At 44.6% G+C, this 20,002-nt stretch overlaps 1 protein-coding gene across 1 annotated transcript in view; it reads right to left on the bottom strand.

Moving 5' to 3' along the window:
- The window catches only part of ORC3 (origin recognition complex subunit 3), a 248,159-nt gene that overhangs the window by 22,720 nt on the left and 205,437 nt on the right, over positions 1–20,002 (bottom strand). Inside the window, exons 17-18 of the mRNA XM_082252390.1 lie at positions 17,833–17,974; positions 17,589–17,699 (exon numbers count right to left, since the gene is read on the bottom strand). Coding sequence (XP_082108516.1) covers positions 17,589–17,699; positions 17,833–17,974 — 253 coding nt within the window. The remainder of the gene's footprint in view (positions 1–17,588; positions 17,700–17,832; positions 17,975–20,002) is intronic.

The following is a 20,002-nucleotide window of genomic DNA, read 5'->3' as shown; positions in this document are numbered from 1 at the left end:
AATCAAACTTTTTGGTAACAATGCAAAACGTTATCTTTGGCGTAAAAGCAACACAGCTCATCACACTGAACACACCATCCCCACTGTCAAACATGATGGTGGCAGCATCATGGTTTGGGCCTGCTTTTCCTCAGCAGGGACAGGGAAGATGGTTAAAATTGATGGGAAGATGGATGGAGCCAAATACAGGACCATTCTGGAAGAAAACCTGATGGAATCTGAAAAAGACCTGAGACTGGGACGGAGATTTGTCTTCCAACAAGACAATGATCCAAAACAAAGCAAAATCTACAATGGAATGGTTCACAAATAAACATATCCAGGTGTTAGAATGGCCAAGTCAAAGTCCGGACCTGAATCCAATCGAGAATCTGTGGAAATAACTGAAAACTGCTGTTCACAAACGCTCTCCATCCAACCTCACTGAGCTCGAGCGGTTTTGCAAGGAGGAATGGGCAAAAATTTCAGTCTCTCGATGTGCAAAACTGATAGAGACATACCCCAAGTGAATTACAGCTGTAATCGCAGCAAAAGGTGGCGCTACAAAGTAATAACTTAAGGGGGCTGAATAATTTTGCACGCCCAATTTTTTCAGTTTTTTATTTGTTAAAAAAGGTTTGAAATATCCAATAAATTTCATTTCACTTCATGATTGTGTCCCACTTGTTGTTGATTCTTCACAAAAAATTACAGTTTTATATCTTTTTGTTTGAAGCCTGAAATGTGGCAAAAGTTCGCAAAGTTCAAGGGGGGCGAATTCTTTCGCAAGGCACTGTATATATTGGTGTAAAGGAAAAACAACGGTGGCACTCTCAGGAGATAAAAACAGCTTCTTTATTGTAGACAATCCATTGAAAGTGAAGACATTGCAAACACACACAACCCTAGGGAAACCAGCAAACGGGTTTCACATGCTCGTGCTTCATGATTGCTGATTTGTCTTACCTGCCAAAGATTTTTAATTCTGTTCATTCAGTCTTTTTGATCCACATACTGTATCTCTGCCACACTGCTCAGTCAGATAGGTCACTCCACTCATTCCTGAGCCACTGTCATAGAAATGAATGAACACCTGTGCTCAAGTCTAAACAGCTTACATATTAATAACACAGGAGGTGTTGCAGGTGATTAACATGTGGTCAAACCCCTTTAGCACCTGTTCTAAATGTAAATATTTTGGATTTTAAACACAGATATTGTTCAAGTTCTATTGCAGAGTGCAGCTGTCGATGACTAGATGAATGTCTTTCGAAAGTACTTCAAATTTTGCTTCCTTTAAAAACTGAATTTTGGTAAAATTTTACCCTAAAATTCCTTTCTCTGAGTCCTCCGACAGTCGCCGCCCACTCATACAGTCTTCACAAATGGGGGTATTGACTTCCTCTCCTTAGGAGTAGCTAGGCAAAAGACTTGTTAAAACAGAAGAATTTACATGGACACACCCATGGGGGCTGTCCCACTAGTCCAATACCCCCCTGCAATAGCCATCCCAACTCAGTTTGGTAGCAAGCAGTTAAGTGTATAAGAACCCCAAAAGAGGGGCGGGGGCGGCGACTGTCGGAGGACTCAGAGAAAGGAATTTTACGGTAAGATTTTACAAAAATTCAGTTTTCTCTTACGTCCTCCGATAGTCGCCGCCCACTCATACAGTCTTCACCAATGGGGATGTCCCAAAGCAGTGTAGACATGAGGGGTGGGCAACGCAACCGTCAGAAAAAGCAACGCAGTACCCACATCAGAGAAAGGAACCTTACATGAACAGCAAGGGAACCTTCTGGGCAACAAAAAAGCTCAACAGGAGCAACAACCCAGGAAAGCAAATAACCAAGGGGGTAAACAACCCCAACAGCCAGGGACCTGCACAAAACCAGGGTCCCCTATGGTACTGCCGCACAGAGAACTTTGAGGCCAGAGGAGGCATCAGCTGATGCTACAGCATCAATTTTGTAGAATTTGGAAAAGGTGTGCACTGATGACCAAGTCGCAGCCTTGCACACCTGGGCCACCGAGGCCTGATGCCGGAAGGCCCAGGACGCACTCACCGATCTGGTAGAGTGCGCCTTGACAGGGAAGGGTGGTACCCATTCCTTCAACGAATAGGCCTGTACGATTGTCTGTCTGATCCATTTTGCAATGGTCGCCGCAGACGCAGCCATACCCTTCCGAGGTCCCTCAGGAAGGAAAAAGAGAGAATCCAATTTTCAAAAGGATTCAGTCGACGACAGGTAAACCCTGATCGCCCTGACAACATCCAAAGAATGCAAGGCAACCTCCTTAGGATGCTTAGGATTCGCACAGAGCGAAGGTAAAACAATGTCCTCATTGAGGTGAAAGTCTGAAACCACCCACCTTTGGAAGAAAGGACGGGTTAGGTCGCAAGACCACCTTATCCCTATGAACCGCCAGGTAAGGGGAGCGGCAAGACAATGCCGCCAACTCCGACACACTGCGAGCAGAAGTGATCGCTACCAGAAAGGCAACCTTTTTGGACAGCAGAGGTAACGAAATTTCCCTGATGTTTTCAAACCGGGAACGTTGTAACACGGACAAAAAGAAAACTGGTCTAGCACTTGCAATTGTGTGCATCTCCATCCCTAAAATTTTGTAAAGACAAGAGAACGGTCGCCCAGGCGGGACTTTATATGAGGTTGCCACAATAGTCATGAAGAATCAAAGAGTAAAATTTATTAGTAGAGTAAAAGCATACAATTGATATAAATGTATAGCCATAAGTATAGTTACAAAACATGTACAGCATGTAAAAAACAATTGACAAAATAGCAGCAAATTGCGCATGATGACAGCATTGCAGCATCCGTGTAGCATAGTATTGGGTATATCTGTATTGAAAACTCTACGCGTTTCGTGGGTCTAATATGCCCACTCATCAGGAGTATATAAGTAGATCTGTCTAAAAGTAAATAATAAAAAATAAAATATCAATATTTGCTGTGCGTTTATATTGGCCAACAACTGTGAAGTTTCAACAAATGTATGACCCAAGTGGGGAAACAACACTTACATTGGGCCAAATCAGATTGAGAAATGCTGCCATGAGGTGGGGTGCCAACGTCTGATCCGGGAGCTGAAGAGACAAGAGTACCCACAAGAAAATGGGGAGCCGGGCAAGGAAACACGAGTGATGGAAAATGTGATATGACACTGGCTGAAAAATGCAAGAAATAGTATATCAAAGTATTAGAATATGGGCTGTATCACATAGTGAAACATGAAAGTATTCAATGTACAAGGTATGTTCCAGCAGAAACAGTGTCAACATTAGAGAAGGAAAAAAAAAAAAACGAAAGAAAGCACCGAAGAAAAATGCAGATCCCCAAAAAAAGTGCTGATCACAGTGTAACCAATGACCAGGAATAGTGATGAGAAAGCTGTGATAAATAAAATAAAGTGAGGAAGATGAGCTCATATGGTTTCATAACACTGGTTGAGTAAGCATAGTATCTCAGGATATTGAAAGTACAAAAAAGTATCAATATAATAAATAAAGATGATACAAATAAAAATATATAGTAAAATTGAGACAGGTGTAGGAACCATAGAGTAATGAGCTCACAGGGTGGTGCCTGTTCTAAGGACAGCAATGCTGGGAGTAGTGAGAGACTGAAAGAGTGAAGTGTCTAAAAGAATGGGAGGTGGAGATGGTGAAGGAAGTGGTGGGAATTAGACAAGGTGTGTAATTATGTCCACATAGTAAACCCATTGGAGAGAGAAAATGTAGGATATCAGTGCATGAAAGGACAGAAGTGCATAAAAGTTGAGTTCCTCACCCGAATATCCACATAGGTTGCACGTAGATCTTGTCCCTAGCGCCACGTGTATGGTAGGACAAACCAAACTTGTTCGTCAACATGGAAAAAGCCAGCACAAGCTGGCAACCATGACCATAGATGTTACAACCATAACTAGCACATGTAGACGCTGCAATTGCAGCGGTGCATGTGACCAGCAGGAACATGACGCCGATATATAGGTGGCTCCACCCTAGAGGGGAGGAGACAGCAGGGGAGGAAACCCTCCCCATAATATATCGCAGCTCCCGGAGCAGATCTGCACCTACCACCAGGGGGAAGCGCATAAGCCATTAAAATGCAGGTGCCGAAGTGTACCTGCAAAAACGCATGGTAAAATAAATAATAAATGCAATGTGTACAATGCTTACATGAATTGATGCTGTGATGTTACATCGGTTAGACTAAAGCAATGCGAGACCAAAGGCGGGCAATGGGTGTCTTCCACCCGGGAAATACTGGTAAAAGAAAACTGGTCTAGCACTTGCAATTGTGTGCATCTCCATCCCTAAAATTTTGTAAAGACAAGAGAACGGTCGCCCAGGCGGGACTTTATATGAGGTTGCCACAATAGTCATGAAGAATCAAAGAGTAAAATTTATTGGTAGAGTAAAAGCATACAATTGATATAAATGTATAGCCATAAGTATAGTTACAAAACATGTACAGCATGTAAAAAACAATTGACAAAATAGCAGCAAATTGCGCATGATGACAGCATTGCAGCATCCGTGTAGCATAGTATTGGGTATATCTGTATTGAAAACTCTACGCGTTTCGTGGGTCTAATATGCCCACTCATCAGGAGTATATAAGTAGATCTGTCTAAAAGTAAATAATAAAAAATAAAATATCAATATTTGCTGTGCGTTTATATTGGCCAACAACTGTGAAGTTTCAACAAATGTATGACCCAAGTGGGGAAACAACACTTACATTGGGCCAAATCAGATTGAGAAATGCTGCCATGAGGTGGGGTGCCAACGTCTGATCCGGGAGCTGAAGAGACAAGAGTACCCACAAGAAAATGGGGAGCCGGGCAAGGAAACACGAGTGATGGAAAATGTGATATGACACTGGCTGAAAAATGCAAGAAATAGTATATCAAAGTATTAGAATATGGGCTGTATCACATAGTGAAACATGAAAGTATTCAATGTACAAGGTATGTTCCAGCAGAAACAGTGTCAACATTAGAGAAGGAAAAAAAAAAAAAACGAAAGAAAGCACCGAAGAAAAATGCAGATCCCCAAAAAAAGTGCTGATCACAGTGTAACCAATGACCAGGAATAGTGATGAGAAAGCTGTGATAAATAAAATAAAGTGAGGAAGATGAGCTCATATGGTTTCATAACACTGGTTGAGTAAGCATAGTATCTCAGGATATTGAAAGTACAAAAAAGTATCAATATAATAAATAAAGATGATACAAATAAAAATATATAGTAAAATTGAGACAGGTGTAGGAACCATAGAGTAATGAGCTCACAGGGTGGTGCCTGTTCTAAGGACAGCAATGCTGGGAGTAGTGAGAGACTGAAAGAGTGAAGTGTCTAAAAGAATGGGAGGTGGAGATGGTGAAGGAAGTGGTGGGAATTAGACAAGGTGTGTAATTATGTCCACATAGTAAACCCATTGGAGAGAGAAAATGTAGGATATCAGTGCATGAAAGGACAGAAGTGCATAAAAGTTGAGTTCCTCACCCGAATATCCACATAGGTTGCACGTAGATCTTGTCCCTAGCGCCATGTGTATGGTAGGACAAACCAAACTTGTTCGTCAACATGGAAAAAGCCAGCACAAGCTGGCAACCATGACCATAGATGTTACAACCATAACTAGCACATGTAGAAGCTGCAATTGCAGCGGTGCATGTGACCAGCAGGAACATGACGCCGATATATAGGTGGCTCCACCCTAGAGGGGAGGAGACAGCAGGGGAGGAAACCCTCCCCATAATATATCGCAGCTCCCGGAGCAGATCTGCACCTACCACCAGGGGGAAGCGCATAAGCCATTAAAATGCAGGTGCCGAAGTGTACCTGCAAAAACGCATGGTAAAATAAATAATAAATGCAATGTGTACAATGCTTACATGAATTGATGCTGTGATGTTACATCGGTTAGACTAAAGCAATGCGAGACCAAAGGCGGGCAATGGGTGTCTTCCCCCCGGGAAATACTGGTAAAAGAAAACTGGTCTAGCACTTGCAATTGTGTGCATCTCCATCCCTAAAATTTTGTAAAGACAAGAGAACGGTCGCCCAGGCGGGACTTTATATGAGGTTGCCACAATAGTCATGAAGAATCAAAGAGTAAAATTTATTAGTAGAGTAAAAGCATACAATTGATATAAATGTATAGCCATAAGTATAGTTACAAAACATGTACGGCTCCCCATTTTCTTGTGGGTACTCTTGTCTCTTCAGCTCCCGGATCAGACGTTGGCACCCCACCTCATGGCAGCATTTCTCAATCTGATTTGGCCCAATGTAAGTGTTGTTTCCCCACTTGGGTCATACATTTGTTGAAACTTCACAGTTGTTGGCCAATATAAACGCACAGCAAATATTGATATTTTATTTTTTATTATTTACTTTTAGACAGATCTACTTATATACTCCTGATGAGTGGGCATATTAGACCCACGAAACGCGTAGAGTTTTCAATACAGATATACCCAATACTATGCTACACGGATGCTGCAATTCTGTCATCATGCGCAATTTGCTGCTATTTTGTCAATTGTTTTTTACATGCTGTACATGTTTTGTAACTATACTTATGGCTATACATTTATATCAATTGTATGCTTTTACTCTACTAATAAATTTTACTCTTTGATTCTTCATGACTATTGTGGCAACCTCATATAAAGTCCCGCCTGGGCGACCGTTCTCTTGTCTTTACAAAATTTTAGGGATGGAGATGCACACAATTGCAAGTGCTAGACCAGTTTTCTTTTACCAGTATTTCCCGGGTGGAAGACACCCATTGCCCGCCTTTGGTCTCGCATTGCTTTAGTCTAACCGATGTAACATCACAGCATCAATTCATGTAAGCATTGTACACATTGCATTTATTATTTATTTTACCATGCGTTTTTGCAGGTACACTTCGGCACCTGCATTTTAATGGCTTATGCGCTTCCCCCTGGTGGTAGGTGCAGATCTGCTCCGGGAGCTGCGATATATTATGGGGAGGGTTTCCTCCCCTGCTGTCTCCTCCCCTCTAGGGTGGAGCCACCTATATATCGGCGTCATGTTCCTGCTGGTCACATGCACCGCTGCAATTGCAGCGTCTACATGTGCTAGTTATGGTTGTAACATCTATGGTCATGGTTGCCAGCTTGTGCTGGCTTTTTCCATGTTGACGAACAAGTTTGGTTTGTCCTACCATACACATGGCGCTAGGGACAAGATCTACGTGCAACCTATGTGGATATTCGGGTGAGGAACTCAACTTTTATGCACTTCTGTCCTTTCATGCACTGATATCCTACATTTTCTCTCTCCAATGGGTTTACTATGTGGACATAATTACACACCTTGTCTAATTCCCACCACTTCCTTCACCATCTCCACCTCCCATTCTTTTAGACACTTCACTCTTTCAGTCTCTCACTACTCCCAGCATTGCTGTCCTTAGAACAGGCACCACCCTGTGAGCTCATTACTCTATGGTTCCTACACCTGTCTCAATTTTACTATATATTTTTATTTGTATCATCTTTATTTATTATATTGATACTTTTTTGTACTTTCAATATCCTGAGATACTATGCTTACTCAACCAGTGTTATGAAACCATATGAGCTCATCTTCCTCACTTTATTTTATTTATCACAGCTTTCTCATCACTATTCCTGGTCATTGGTTACACTGTGATCAGCACTTTTTTTGGGGATCTGCATTTTTCTTCGGTGCTTTCTTTCGTTTTTTTTTTCCTTCTCTAATGCTGACACTGTTTCTGCTGGAACATACCTTGTACATTGAATACTTTCATGTTTCACTATGTGATACAGCCCATATTCTAATACTTTGATATACTATTTCTTGCATTTTTCAGCCAGTGTCATATCACATTTTCCATCACTCGTGTTTCCTTGCCCGGCTCCCCATTTTCTTGTGGGTACTCTTGTCTCTTCAGCTCCCGGATCAGACGTTGGCACCCCACCTCATGGCAGCATTTCTCAATCTGATTTGGCCCAATGTAAGTGTTGTTTCCCCACTTGGGTCATACATTTGTTGAAACTTCACAGTTGTTGGCCAATATAAACGCACAGCAAATATTGATATTTTATTTTTTATTATTTACTTTTAGACAGATCTACTTATATACTCCTGATGAGTGGGCATATTAGACCCACGAAACGCGTAGAGTTTTCAATACAGATATACCCAATACTATGCTACACGGATGCTGCAATGCTGTCATCATGCGCAATTTGCTGCTATTTTGTCAATTGTTTTTTACATGCTGTACATGTTTTGTAACTATACTTATGGCTATACATTTATATCAATTGTATGCTTTTACTCTACTAATAAATTTTACTCTTTGATTCTTCATGACTATTGTGGCAACCTCATATAAAGTCCCGCCTGGGCGACCGTTCTCTTGTCTTTGTAACACGGACAGAACCAAGTTCAAGTCCCATGGAGGTAAGGGCTCCCGTCGAGGAGGGGCCAAGTGACGCACACCTTGAATGAAGGTGCGAATCAAGGAATGAGACGCCACAGGGCGCTGGAAAAGAATAGCCAGTGCAGACACCTGGCCCTTAATCGTGGACAACGCAAGGCGCTGGTCCACACCAGACTGGAGGAAAGCCAACACTCTCGTCACCGAGTATGAACGAGGAGAAAAACCCCTGGACTCACACCAGGCAAAATAAGCTTTCCATGTCCGGTAATAAATCTTACCAGACGAGGCTTTTCAAGCCTTGATTAAGGTAGGAATGACCTCTGAAGAGAGACCCGTCTCTCAGGACTTGGCTTTCAACAGCCATGCCGTTAAAGCCAGCGACTGTAAAGCAGGATGGAAGATCGGTCCCTGAGACAGTAGATCTTCCCACATTGGCAGCTGCCACGGAGGCTCGACGGCCAGGTGAACAATGTCCGTGTACCAGGACCGGCGTGGCCAGTCCGGCGTCACCAGAATCACCAATGTTGGTTCCGAGGCCAACCTGTGAAGGAACCTGGACAACTGAATCGGAGGAAAGGCATAAATCAGACGATACTGATGCAAGGCACCACCAGCGCATCCGAGGCGTCTGCCAGAGGATCGCGCGTTCTTGCCACGAACCTTTCCACCTTGTGGTTTAGCCGAGACGCAAAAAATTCACATCCAGGGATCCCCACTTCGCATACAGCATTTGGAACACCTCCGGGTGCAGGGACCATTTCCCCTGGTCCAGGGTCTGGCGGCTCAGATAATTGGCCTGCCAATTCTCCACACCCGGAATGTGAACTGCCGATATCGCCGGGACATGAGTCTCAGTCTCAGCCCAAGACAGAATACTGGTCACCTCCCGGGCCGCCCAGGCACTCCTGGTGCCCCCTTGGTGGTTGATGTACGCCACTGCAGTGGCATTGTCCGTCTGCACCCGTACAGGACAGCCCTGAAGACGATCCGACCAGTGGAGCAGGCACAGTCTGATCGCTCTCAATTCCAATATTTTTATCGGAAGGGAGGATTCCTCCTCTGACCAAGTGCCCTGGGCAGACAGGTTGCCCAGGACGCCACTCCAGCCCGACAGGCTGGCATCCATGGTAATCACCGTCCATAGTAACGGCCGGAAGGATTTTCCTCCCGAAACAGCTGGGGACTGAAGCCACCACAAGAGATCCATTCTGGTGTGGCGACTCAGAGACACTCTCAGGTCCAAGGACTGAGGCAGTCTGTTCCACCTGGCCAGGATCTCCGCTTGGAGAGATGGCATTTGAAACTGTGCAAATGGTATCGCCTCGAAGGCTGACACCATCAACCCCAGGGACTGCATACAGGTCCTGAGTGACGAGGATTCGTTGTCCCGGAGGGACCTGACCTCGGACTGCAGGGTCCGGAGCTTGTCCTCCGGCAAAAACACCTTTGCTTGAGCAGAGTCCAGGACCATTCCCAAATAAGGGAGACGAACCGAAGGAGACAAGGTCCACTTCTGAACATTGATGGTCCAACCGAACTCCTGGAGCGTCTGGACCGTAGTGGACAGATCGCGCAACAGGCTCTGACTGGCACTCGATCTTAACAGGAGATCGTCCAGATATCCCTAGACCGCAATGCCCTCTGCCCGCAACAGGCCCAGAACTGGCGCCAACACCTTGGTAAAGACCCGTGGAGCCTAAGCGAGACTGAAAGGCAACGCCACAAACTGATAATGATCCTCCGCGATGGCGAATCGGAGGTACCTCTGATGACCCTCGAAAATGGGGATGTGTAGATACGCATCCTTCAGATCGATAGAGGCTAGAATTTCTCCTATACTCAGGGAGGCCACCACCGAGCGGAGTGATTCCATGCGGAATTTCCGAACGTGAACGAAGCGGTTCAGAGCTTTTAAGTCCAGAATCGGACGTACCTTGCCCTCCTTTCTGGGCACAGTGAACAGATTTGAGTAAAAAACCCCGAAATCTGTCCCGATGAGGCACCGGGACGCTTACCCCCTGGGCAAGGAGATCCTGTACCGCTTGATGCAGGTCTTGTAACCGCCCTGGGGTCAAATGAAGATGTGAGGGAAAGAATCTGTCCGCCAGCCGTGAAAGAAATTCGATCTTGTACCCTGATCGAATGATTTCCTGAACCCACCTGTCCGGAATTCGGAGCAGCCAAGGTTGGAGGAAACAGCGCAAACGTCCCCCCACCCATGAAATGGGTGAGGGCGCCCCTTCAGGCAGAGGCGGACTGACCCGCCGCACCCGCTTGGCCGGACGTTTGTTTGCCGGCCCAGGTCTTCTTCTGGCCACCCTGGCCCTTGAAGGGTTTTCCCTTGTACTGCGCCTTGAAGGCACGAAAGGACCCCTGATTAGGTTTAAAAGGCGGGACCCCGCTTGCCGCGGAAGTACTTGCCCTTAGGATTCTGGGGCAGCAGAGTGCTCTTGCCCCCAGTGACACCTTTAACCAGTTTATCCAGGGAGTCTCCAAAAAGGCGAGACCCCGCATAGGGAATATCCGCCACCGTCTTTCTGGATTTCTGGTCAGCCGACCAGCTTTTCAACCATATCAGTCGACGGTTAAGCACCGCGACACTGGACAGGCGCGCAGCTAATGGGGCCTCATTCAAGGCCGCATCGCACAAATACATGACCCCTTGATAAATCTGGCCCACCATCTCCACAGTAGTGGGGGGAGCAGAATCAGTCACGAGAGTGCGTCTCAGCACCTTGGTCCAATCCGCCACAGCCTGAGCCGCAATGACAGAGGCGAAAATAGGTTTCAGCATGGAACCCGCCACCATGTAGGTATGGCGGGCAAGAGATTCCAGCCTCCTATCCGTAGGATCCCTAAATACCGGAAAATCTTCGGTGGGAACCAGAGTAGCCTTGTTCAACCTGGCTACAGTGTGATCCACTTGAGGAACCACACACCAGCATGCAACCGTAGTAGACGCAAAAGGGTAGAGAAGTTGAAACCTTTTAGGCACCGTGAAGGTGCGTTTCAAATTGCGCCATTGCTCATTCGTAGTGTGGTGAAACTCAGTGGGGCAAGGAAAAACCTGCGCCGTCTTGCGGGTCCTGTGTGTACCAAAAGAGGACACAATGCCCGGAGGATTGGGCTCATCCTCTAAATGTAGTGTTTCTTTAATGGCAGAAATCAGCGCGTCCATAGTTGCGCGTTCCTCGGGCGTCCCAGGGGGGGAAATCATCCACCCCTGTAACCTCCGCCTCCCCCTCAGACTCTTGCGGGTCCTGAGAAGAGCGAGACCCTGAAAGGGGCACGCTACCTACAGCAACCGTGTCACATTCAGAATCAGAAGAAAAAGAAATCCTAGGCCTTTTTCTAGCAGCACGTTCAGTCATCAGCACATCCATTTTGGACACCAAAGACGCCACAACAGCAGCCAAATTAGTCAGAGTAGAGGATTCAGAGGAACTTGAATCCCCCCACCAAGGCTGGAGGGAATTTGCTGTCCTGGGATTCCATAGCACAAAAAGTTTTTTTTTTTTAAGGTACTGGCCCTTTAAGCGCGCCGCGGACCCCGCAGCACACCGCTATAATGACTGTGGAACATAGACCTCCTGCAGGGACAAACTGAAGCCAGGAATATTGCACAAGGGAGGAAAAAGAAGGACAGCAGAACAGAGCCCCACAAGTGTGTTACCAGCGCCGTCGGTCGCTCCTGAGTAAAAAGGAAGGAAGTGATGTCAACGCAGAGACTGAACTGAGGCTGCAGGCTATGGAAACATGGATGCCTATGTAAAGTAATGGGAGGCTTCGGAAAAATGGCCGCCGACATGTGCTCGGAACGATCGTCTGCCATACACAAGATGGCGCCGCAAGGCGCCAAAATACACTACATACAATGCTGTATAAGCGCCCATAGTGAAGCCAGACATGCTGCCCACACCTAAAATGGCGGACCAGCGGTTTTTAACCCTGCAGCGGTCACCGCACGTGTCTGTACCTCCAAGCACCTTAAGTGACACAGGATCCCCCGAAAACCTCACACAGCGCTGGCTGTGATAGAAAAAACCCCCGCAGGGACCGGGATCAGGGAGCCCAAAACGCACAGACATAGGGGACACCACAGACACACAGGACTTCCGACCCCAGACAGAGGCCCCACACAGAGTGTACTTACCTGTACCCGATGGCGTGGGGTGCCTCATATCAAATGGAAAACCACCCACCCTCAGATGGCAGGGGAGTGCCGCCAGCCAAAAACGCAGGACACCAGTAGTGCACGGACGAACCGTGGATGTGTCCGGTGAGGTAGCCACCTCACAGGCTGCATCCCTGAGGACAGGGATGGGTCGTTTGCGAGGCCAGGGCGAACACATAGCCTGCTAAACGCTCGATGGCGGGCTGGGATTCCATCTGATCCTCTGTCCTGGAGAACCAGGACGACCAGTCCGATTCCCAGCTCCGCAAACGCCGTCCTCATCCGAAGATCCGACTAACTAAAAGCTGACAAAATAAACAGCTAGTAAAGCAAAGAAAAAATGACATTCTCAGAAAATAAAATCATAAAATAGAAGAAGAAAGGCTGAGACTGTAGCCCCAGCACAGGGAAGCCTATCTACTCCTGAACTAGGCAGAAGACAAACTGAGTTGGGATGGCTATTGCAGGGGGGTATTGGACCAGTGGGACAGCCCCCATGGGTGAGTCTATGTAAATGCTTTTGTTTTAACAAGTCTTTTGCCTAGCTACTCCTAAGGAGAGGAAGTCAATACCCCCATTGGTGAAGACTGTATGAGTGGGCGGCCACTGTCGGAGGACGTAAGAGAAATTAGATTTTTGGAACAAAACCAACGAAAAGCTTTTGTAAATTTGTTTATTCGCCAAAATTTCCCCTCGTCACTGTGGTAAAAAACAAGACATTAATTTGACCTCATTAACGATTAGAAAATCAAATGAATGTTTTTAGGACTAAATATTTGGAACAAAGTTCCACTATTGTATAGCCAAGCTTTACTTGAGCTGCATTTCCCAATCTGCTACAAACTCATGGTCACTTTAGCGATATTGAACTTATATCAAAACAGTCCTCCTGACTGTCCTGATTGAAAAAAGGCTATGATCAGTGGCTGACAAGCCGCTAATCATAACAATTTCTTAAAAAAAGTGAACAGGGAACTCTGTGACAGCTTGCTCACCATGCTGGCAGGATTTTGTACAAGCTTACGCAATACAGTTCACAAAAGAGAAGCTGAACACCAACCGCTACTCCCTTTAGCAGCAGAGCCAGTGCCTATGGGGATACACATGCAACAGCATGCTTTTGGGGGGGGGGGGCGAACAGCATGTGAAAGGGAGGCACACGGGTCCGGACACCAGGGAGGAGGGGACAATATAAAAATACTGATCCCCCTGCAGCACAGCTGGAAAGACAAAGAAGAGTATACAGTTGTGCTCATAAGTTTACATACCCTGTCAGAATTTATGAATTCTTGGCCATTTTTCAGGGAATATGAATGATAACACAAAACATTTTCTTTCACTCATGGTTGGTGTTTGGCTGAAGCCATTTATTATCAATCAACCATGTTGATGGCCAAGAGATGGCCAAGAAATAATAAATTCTGCCAGGGTATGTAAACTTATGAGCATAACTGTAAGCCAGGGTTTTGCCGAAAACTCCAACTAGCCAAAATCTACAGCCATGTCACCTCCGGCGACTCTCCAGCAACACCGGCAGCGTATACACTATGGTACACGATGAGTTGGCTGTTTTGACAGAACACCAGGTAAGGAGGAAAAAAGTTGTCGCCACCACATTATTGGTTACTAGTGGGCCGACTAACAATGTCCACCATTATATCGCTGCCGGTGTTCTGTGAAAACAGCCAACTTGTCGAAATCTCCAATTGCTGCTGGAAAGTCACCAGAAGGTAAGTGGTTGGACATTTTGCGAGTTTGGATTTTCAGAACACCGGCAGCAGTGTATGGGGAGGCACAAGAGGATCGGTGTCTGCAATAAGGCAATACAGCCGGCCCTCCTGCAGGTGCCTAGGCCCTCTTTTTGAACTGATGTTGCCTGCATATGGTACAAGAGGGTTGACGGTACTGCTTTATCAGCAGGCTTGTCTTTGCTCTCCATTTGTACTGACTGTTATCAGTCACATTGTGCTCTGAGGACTACAAAACCACACCCATCTATGTTATGCACAATAAGGCTGGTTTCACAAATATGCAGCCGTGGCTTCAGTGCAGCAGTCCTGTGTGGTTCTGTTCACCGGTTCAGGTGCAAATTTTTACCTTAAATCGCACTTGAACCAGGGCCAAAATCACACAGGACCCTTTTTAAAACAACACTGCGGCCGTCCCGCACATGTGTGAACTGGCTCCACTGAAATCCGGTCAGATCCACTATTTATGTGAATTGGATGCGGTTAAAAAAGCATCTAATTCGCATATATGTGAACTGAACCCAAGAGAGAAGCAAAGTTTCTTAGTATGATCTTGTTTCTGTTGTCCTAACACAGAAAGACAAATGTATTATCCCTGTCTGGAAGTGAATCGCCAGGTGAAAATAAAGGAAAAGGAAAAGAAAACAAAAAAAAAAAAAACTTGAAAAAAGAAAAAGAAATGAAGTTGCTAGTTGCTACATGTACAGACTGGTAATCTGTAAGATAAGAAATGTTGGTTTTGGGCTTAGATCTGCTTCAGTTCTAACAATGTTTTCTCTTACAAGTCTTATATGATTAGGTCAGGCCTTTGGCAAATCCCTATACTCTGTTAGTAAGAGATCTCCCCTGTGCTTGCAACGAGAAAACTTACAGTGCTTTGGGATATTCAGCTAAAATTACAGAATATATCATATAAGGATAACTTTTTGCTGGAAAGTCATCCTAAAACACGTAAAGGAGATCACATCCTTTGGCTCCACAAACAGAAAATTTGCAATAAAAATTAAGGGTTACATAGTAGGTGAGGTTGAATAAAGACAATAGTCCATCCAGTTCAACCTGTGTAGGTGTGTGTGGCTGTAATCATCTCACATACCCCTGAATGTTCTGATCCTTGAGATGTACGTCTAAGAGTCTTTTGAAAGCCACCACACTTCCCGCAGAAACCACCTCTTGTGGTAGAGAATTCCACAATCTTGTAGCCCTAACAGTAAAGAACCCCCCACGTTGCCTGATGTTAAAACACTTCTCCTCTAATCGCATTGTATGCCCTCGAGTCCTCCTGCAATCCCTTCGACTGAATAGCTGTTTTTCTATGCCAAGATTACCATTGAGATATTTATAAATTGCTATCATGTCCCCCCTGAGGCGTCTCTTCTCCAGGGAGAATAAATCAAGCGATTGCAGACGCTCTTCCTAATTAAGGTCCTCCAATCCCCTAATCAGTTTAGTTGCCCTTCTCTGGACTCTCTCCAACTCCAACACATCCCTCCTGAGGACTGGCGACCAGAACTGGACAGAATACTCCAGATGTGGTCGGACCAGAGTTTTATAAAGTGGAAGGATTATAGTCTTATCTCTGGAATACATCCCTTTCTTTATGCATGCTAATATTCTACTGGCTTTGGCAGCTGCCGCTTGACATTGCATGCTATTGCCTAGTCTATCATCTACCAAGACTCCCAGATCTTTCTCCATTTTTGATTCAATATACGCCAATAAGAGGGTATAGTATACACCAGTAAGTGTAGAGGATAAAAAAACGTATGCTTCTCCTTAAAAGTAATATAGAGTATTATATACAGTACTGTACATAAGTTTTAAAAACACTGGATTTTTTTTGTTACTCACCATATAATCCCTTTCTCTCGGTTTGTTGATGTACACAGCTGCTGCTTCTTTATCCATGACAAAACAGGGTTTTAAAGCCCCATCTACAGGAGTAGGACACTAGGCACATAAAAAAAAAACTCTGCACCTCCTATAGGCAATCCTTTCTGGGCATAAAACCCCCCTCTGCGCTGTAAGCCTCCAGTTAATCACAAGCAGTGTAAAAGGAGAACTAATGGAGAGAAAAAACCCAGAGCAAAATGGCAACACTCCGAACCACCCCAAAGGGTGCCTGAGACTTCTAAACAACCGCCTGCAATACCTTGCAGCCAAAACTAGCACGTGAGGACGCCAACACAGAAACTTATTTTTACAGTTAGTAAAGTGTGCACAGACAACCAGGTCCTCGCTTCACAGAATTGAGAGACAGACACCTGCTGATGGAATGCCCAGAAGGCACTAACCACCCTGATGGAGAGCTCAATAACAGGGAAGTGAGGCTCCCAACCCTAATGGCATTTGCCTGCACAATCAGCTGCCAAATCAAACAGAAAATGCAGTGAAATGGACCTCTGAAAATAAGCCGTCACTAAAAGGCACACGTGAATCTTTTTTCTGCATAGTGTCCTACTCCTGTAGGTGTGGCTATAAAATCCTGTTTTGTCATGGATAAAGAAGAAGCAGCTGTGTGCGTCAATAAACGTAAGAGAAAATGCTGTAAATTAAGAATGCTCTCAGAAGTAGAAGTGTTAAAAGTTTATTCTTTATCAACAAAATGGAAAGTCAATGAACCAAAGAGAGATCCAAATCAAATCAATATTTGGTGTGACTACCCTTTGCCTTTAGAACTGCATCACTTCTTCACATTTGCCTAAAACTTTTGCAGAGTACTGTATATTTTTTCTTTCTTATGTTCAATAAAAAAAAAATTACATAAAAAAAAAAAAAAAAACTTTTATCCCATAAATATAAAATACTGCACATGACCATTTCATATGCTTACCACACTCACCCAGCAACAAAAAGCTAAATATTTAAGAGTAAATAAGTCAACAACCAAATTATCACCAGGGGCCTGTGTCGACAGGCTTTGGACTTTTGTGGTTGGTTTAAGACACTTCTGCGATCATTCAGAATTAAATGACGGGTATATTTTACCTGCAGTTGACTACCAACTAAACTTAATTTGACCTGCTTCCAGCATGTTTTGCATTCCTGTAGACTTGTAAGCTAATGCAAAAACCATCAGAGGAGAAGAAAAGCCAACCAACATAAGCTATTTAACTGTATGTATATGTGTAATCTGTGCCAATACCAGCACCTCCAAACTTAAGACTAACTGGCCAAATATATTATGTTTATGTAGGTACAATACTTACTTACCTCTAACCAATCATATAGATTAATAAGTCGTCCACATTCAAGATGCAGCTTATATGCAATGCAAATATCCGGAGCTGTGCTGGTTAAGGCTCCTCCTTCACTTTCCAAAGACTGAACAGGAAGAAGAATTAAATGCAATTGTCAAATGTGGAACATTTTTCACCATCAAGATGAAAAACGAACCTTCTACTTGCTGGGGTATGTTTATAAGAAAGACAAAACAAAACAAAAATTGTTTTACTACCTTCAGGTAAGATGAAGGATTGTTCAGAGCTGTGTGCAGGGCGATCCGTGGCACAGCATTAAGGTGTTTACGGAGAATGCTTGCAGCACTAAAATATACAACTTCATACAAGGGCTGTGTTTCGGGGGGTGCCAAATAATCTCTGGAACAGAAGGTAATGCATCAAAATTAAACCAGTGTAGATTTGCTCATCCAAATACTAACTGCAGTGAACAAAAAGATAAATTATTACTTTGCTCCCAATCGCCTCCTCAGAAAATCTTGGCTTGCAAGTTAAAAAATCTGCTGGGCAACAAAATGAAAGGATGTGTATACCACCTCCTGGTTCACTGGCTGTTCTTTAAACTTACGCTTTTATTCATGTCAGAAGTAAAGCTTTCACCATATTTCCATGGCAGGTTTGTGGCTCTCCTACAAACTTAAAGCAGTATTAACCCCAATGCATATGGGCTTTTGTTTGCATCAGAAGATGCTTTAAGTAACTTTCCATGGCTTAGACGATCAAAAGCACCTGTGGAGGAAATCTCAGAAAGGATCTCAGAACTAATCTTCAACATCTCAAACTAACCTCAAAAGCTAGCTAAATGTACCATCTACATTTGCCCATCTACACAAGATATTAGAATAAAATAATAGATCTCAGCTCTGAGACAGCGTTTTTAGTTTGCTATAATATAATGGCTATAGACATATATCCAGAATGTACAGAAAGGTTTTCATACAAGGTTTTCATACAAGGCCAAATAATCTGTCCAAGCTTTCCAACCCTCCCCCCCTCCCCATTTTTCCTGTATCATGTGCCATGCATGGCTTAAAAATTATTTTCTCTTATAATACGAATGCAAGTGTTCTTCGCCAAATGCACTACAAATTTGCTATATGCCATAACAGAAAAAAAGGATACTAGGAGTTGAGAATGTACTTTTACATTGTTTTGAGTAATGGAAAACCTGAAGGTGCATCTACTTATAATATTAATTGGAAAACGGTGTCCATTTTCTTTTAAGTGTTACTAAACCCTCAACAGTAAAATCAGTCTGTATATGCAGTAAATCATGCTTGTTATACTCACTGTGGAACCTAAGGTGTTAATCCTCTGCATTGTGTAAAATACGGTTTGATCCTGTATGCACAGATCCTCCCCTTCTTCGACTGTCCCCATAACATGTCCAAATAGGACAGAGTTACTGGAGTCAGGCTGCACATGCTCAGCTTGGTGTGTAGTGCTAGATTTTTTTTTTTCTTGGGAGAGTGCATGTGATCAGCACAGGGCAAATCAGCACTGTCCAGAGGGTCAGGGATTCTGCATCCTGATAGGACAGTCAGTGGAGAATGAAAACTCCTCCTACAAGCTTTAACCAGACAATGATAGAAGTCACAAGACTGCTACATACTGCTGATGAGAAAAGATATTTAGCAGTTCATATTTACTAAAATAATTGCATTTCCACGTTCTGTGTACTGTGGGAGACCAAATGTATGAATGCAGGGTCCTGGGTTTAGTAACACTTTCGTGTTTAAATTAGTGATCGACCGATATCGTTTTTTAATGCCGATACCGATATTTTGGTCATCGGATATCGGTATCGGCCGATATTTTCGGACATGTAAAAACATTTTTTTTTATTTATTTATTTTTGTCTAAGGCTCGGTTCACACTCGGTACACACTAGGGCGACCTGTGAGGCGACCTGGTCGCCTCACAGGTCGCCGCAGGTCGCCTCCCATAGGGAAGCTGCGGACCCGTTCTAATAGGAGCGACACAAGTCGCTCCAACCTAGAAAAAGGGTCCGGAGCATCTTTGGGGCGACCAGGAGGCGACCGCCATAGACTTCAATGTTATGAAGTCCGTGGCCACCCGAAGTAGCGTCGCGGTAATGTGAACCGGCGCTAAAGGTACTCCTTGTGGAGGGATCGGCACCGAAAAGCATTCAAAACGCCAAGTTTGGCTGTTTTGAATGCTGTCAGTTTTTTTAATTCGGCGCAGAGTATCCGGAAGTGACGTCCGGGCGAGCCGCGGAAGGAGAAGGAGGGGACGCCCCCCCCACTCCTTGTAATGACAGCCAAGTGGCTTCTCAGCCGCATCGGTTGTCATTACAAGTTAGCCGACTGTTGGCTATGGACACCGGTACCGGGGTGATGCCTCTAGCTGCAGGCTTTACCACGGTAC

This window comes from Pelophylax lessonae (assembly GCF_965119305.1).
Source record: "Pelophylax lessonae genome assembly, chromosome: 3".
Classification (NCBI taxonomy): domain Eukaryota; kingdom Metazoa; phylum Chordata; class Amphibia; order Anura; family Ranidae; genus Pelophylax; species Pelophylax lessonae.
Note: the sequence above shows the minus strand (reverse complement) of the source record. Positions and strands in the feature narration are given on the sequence as shown.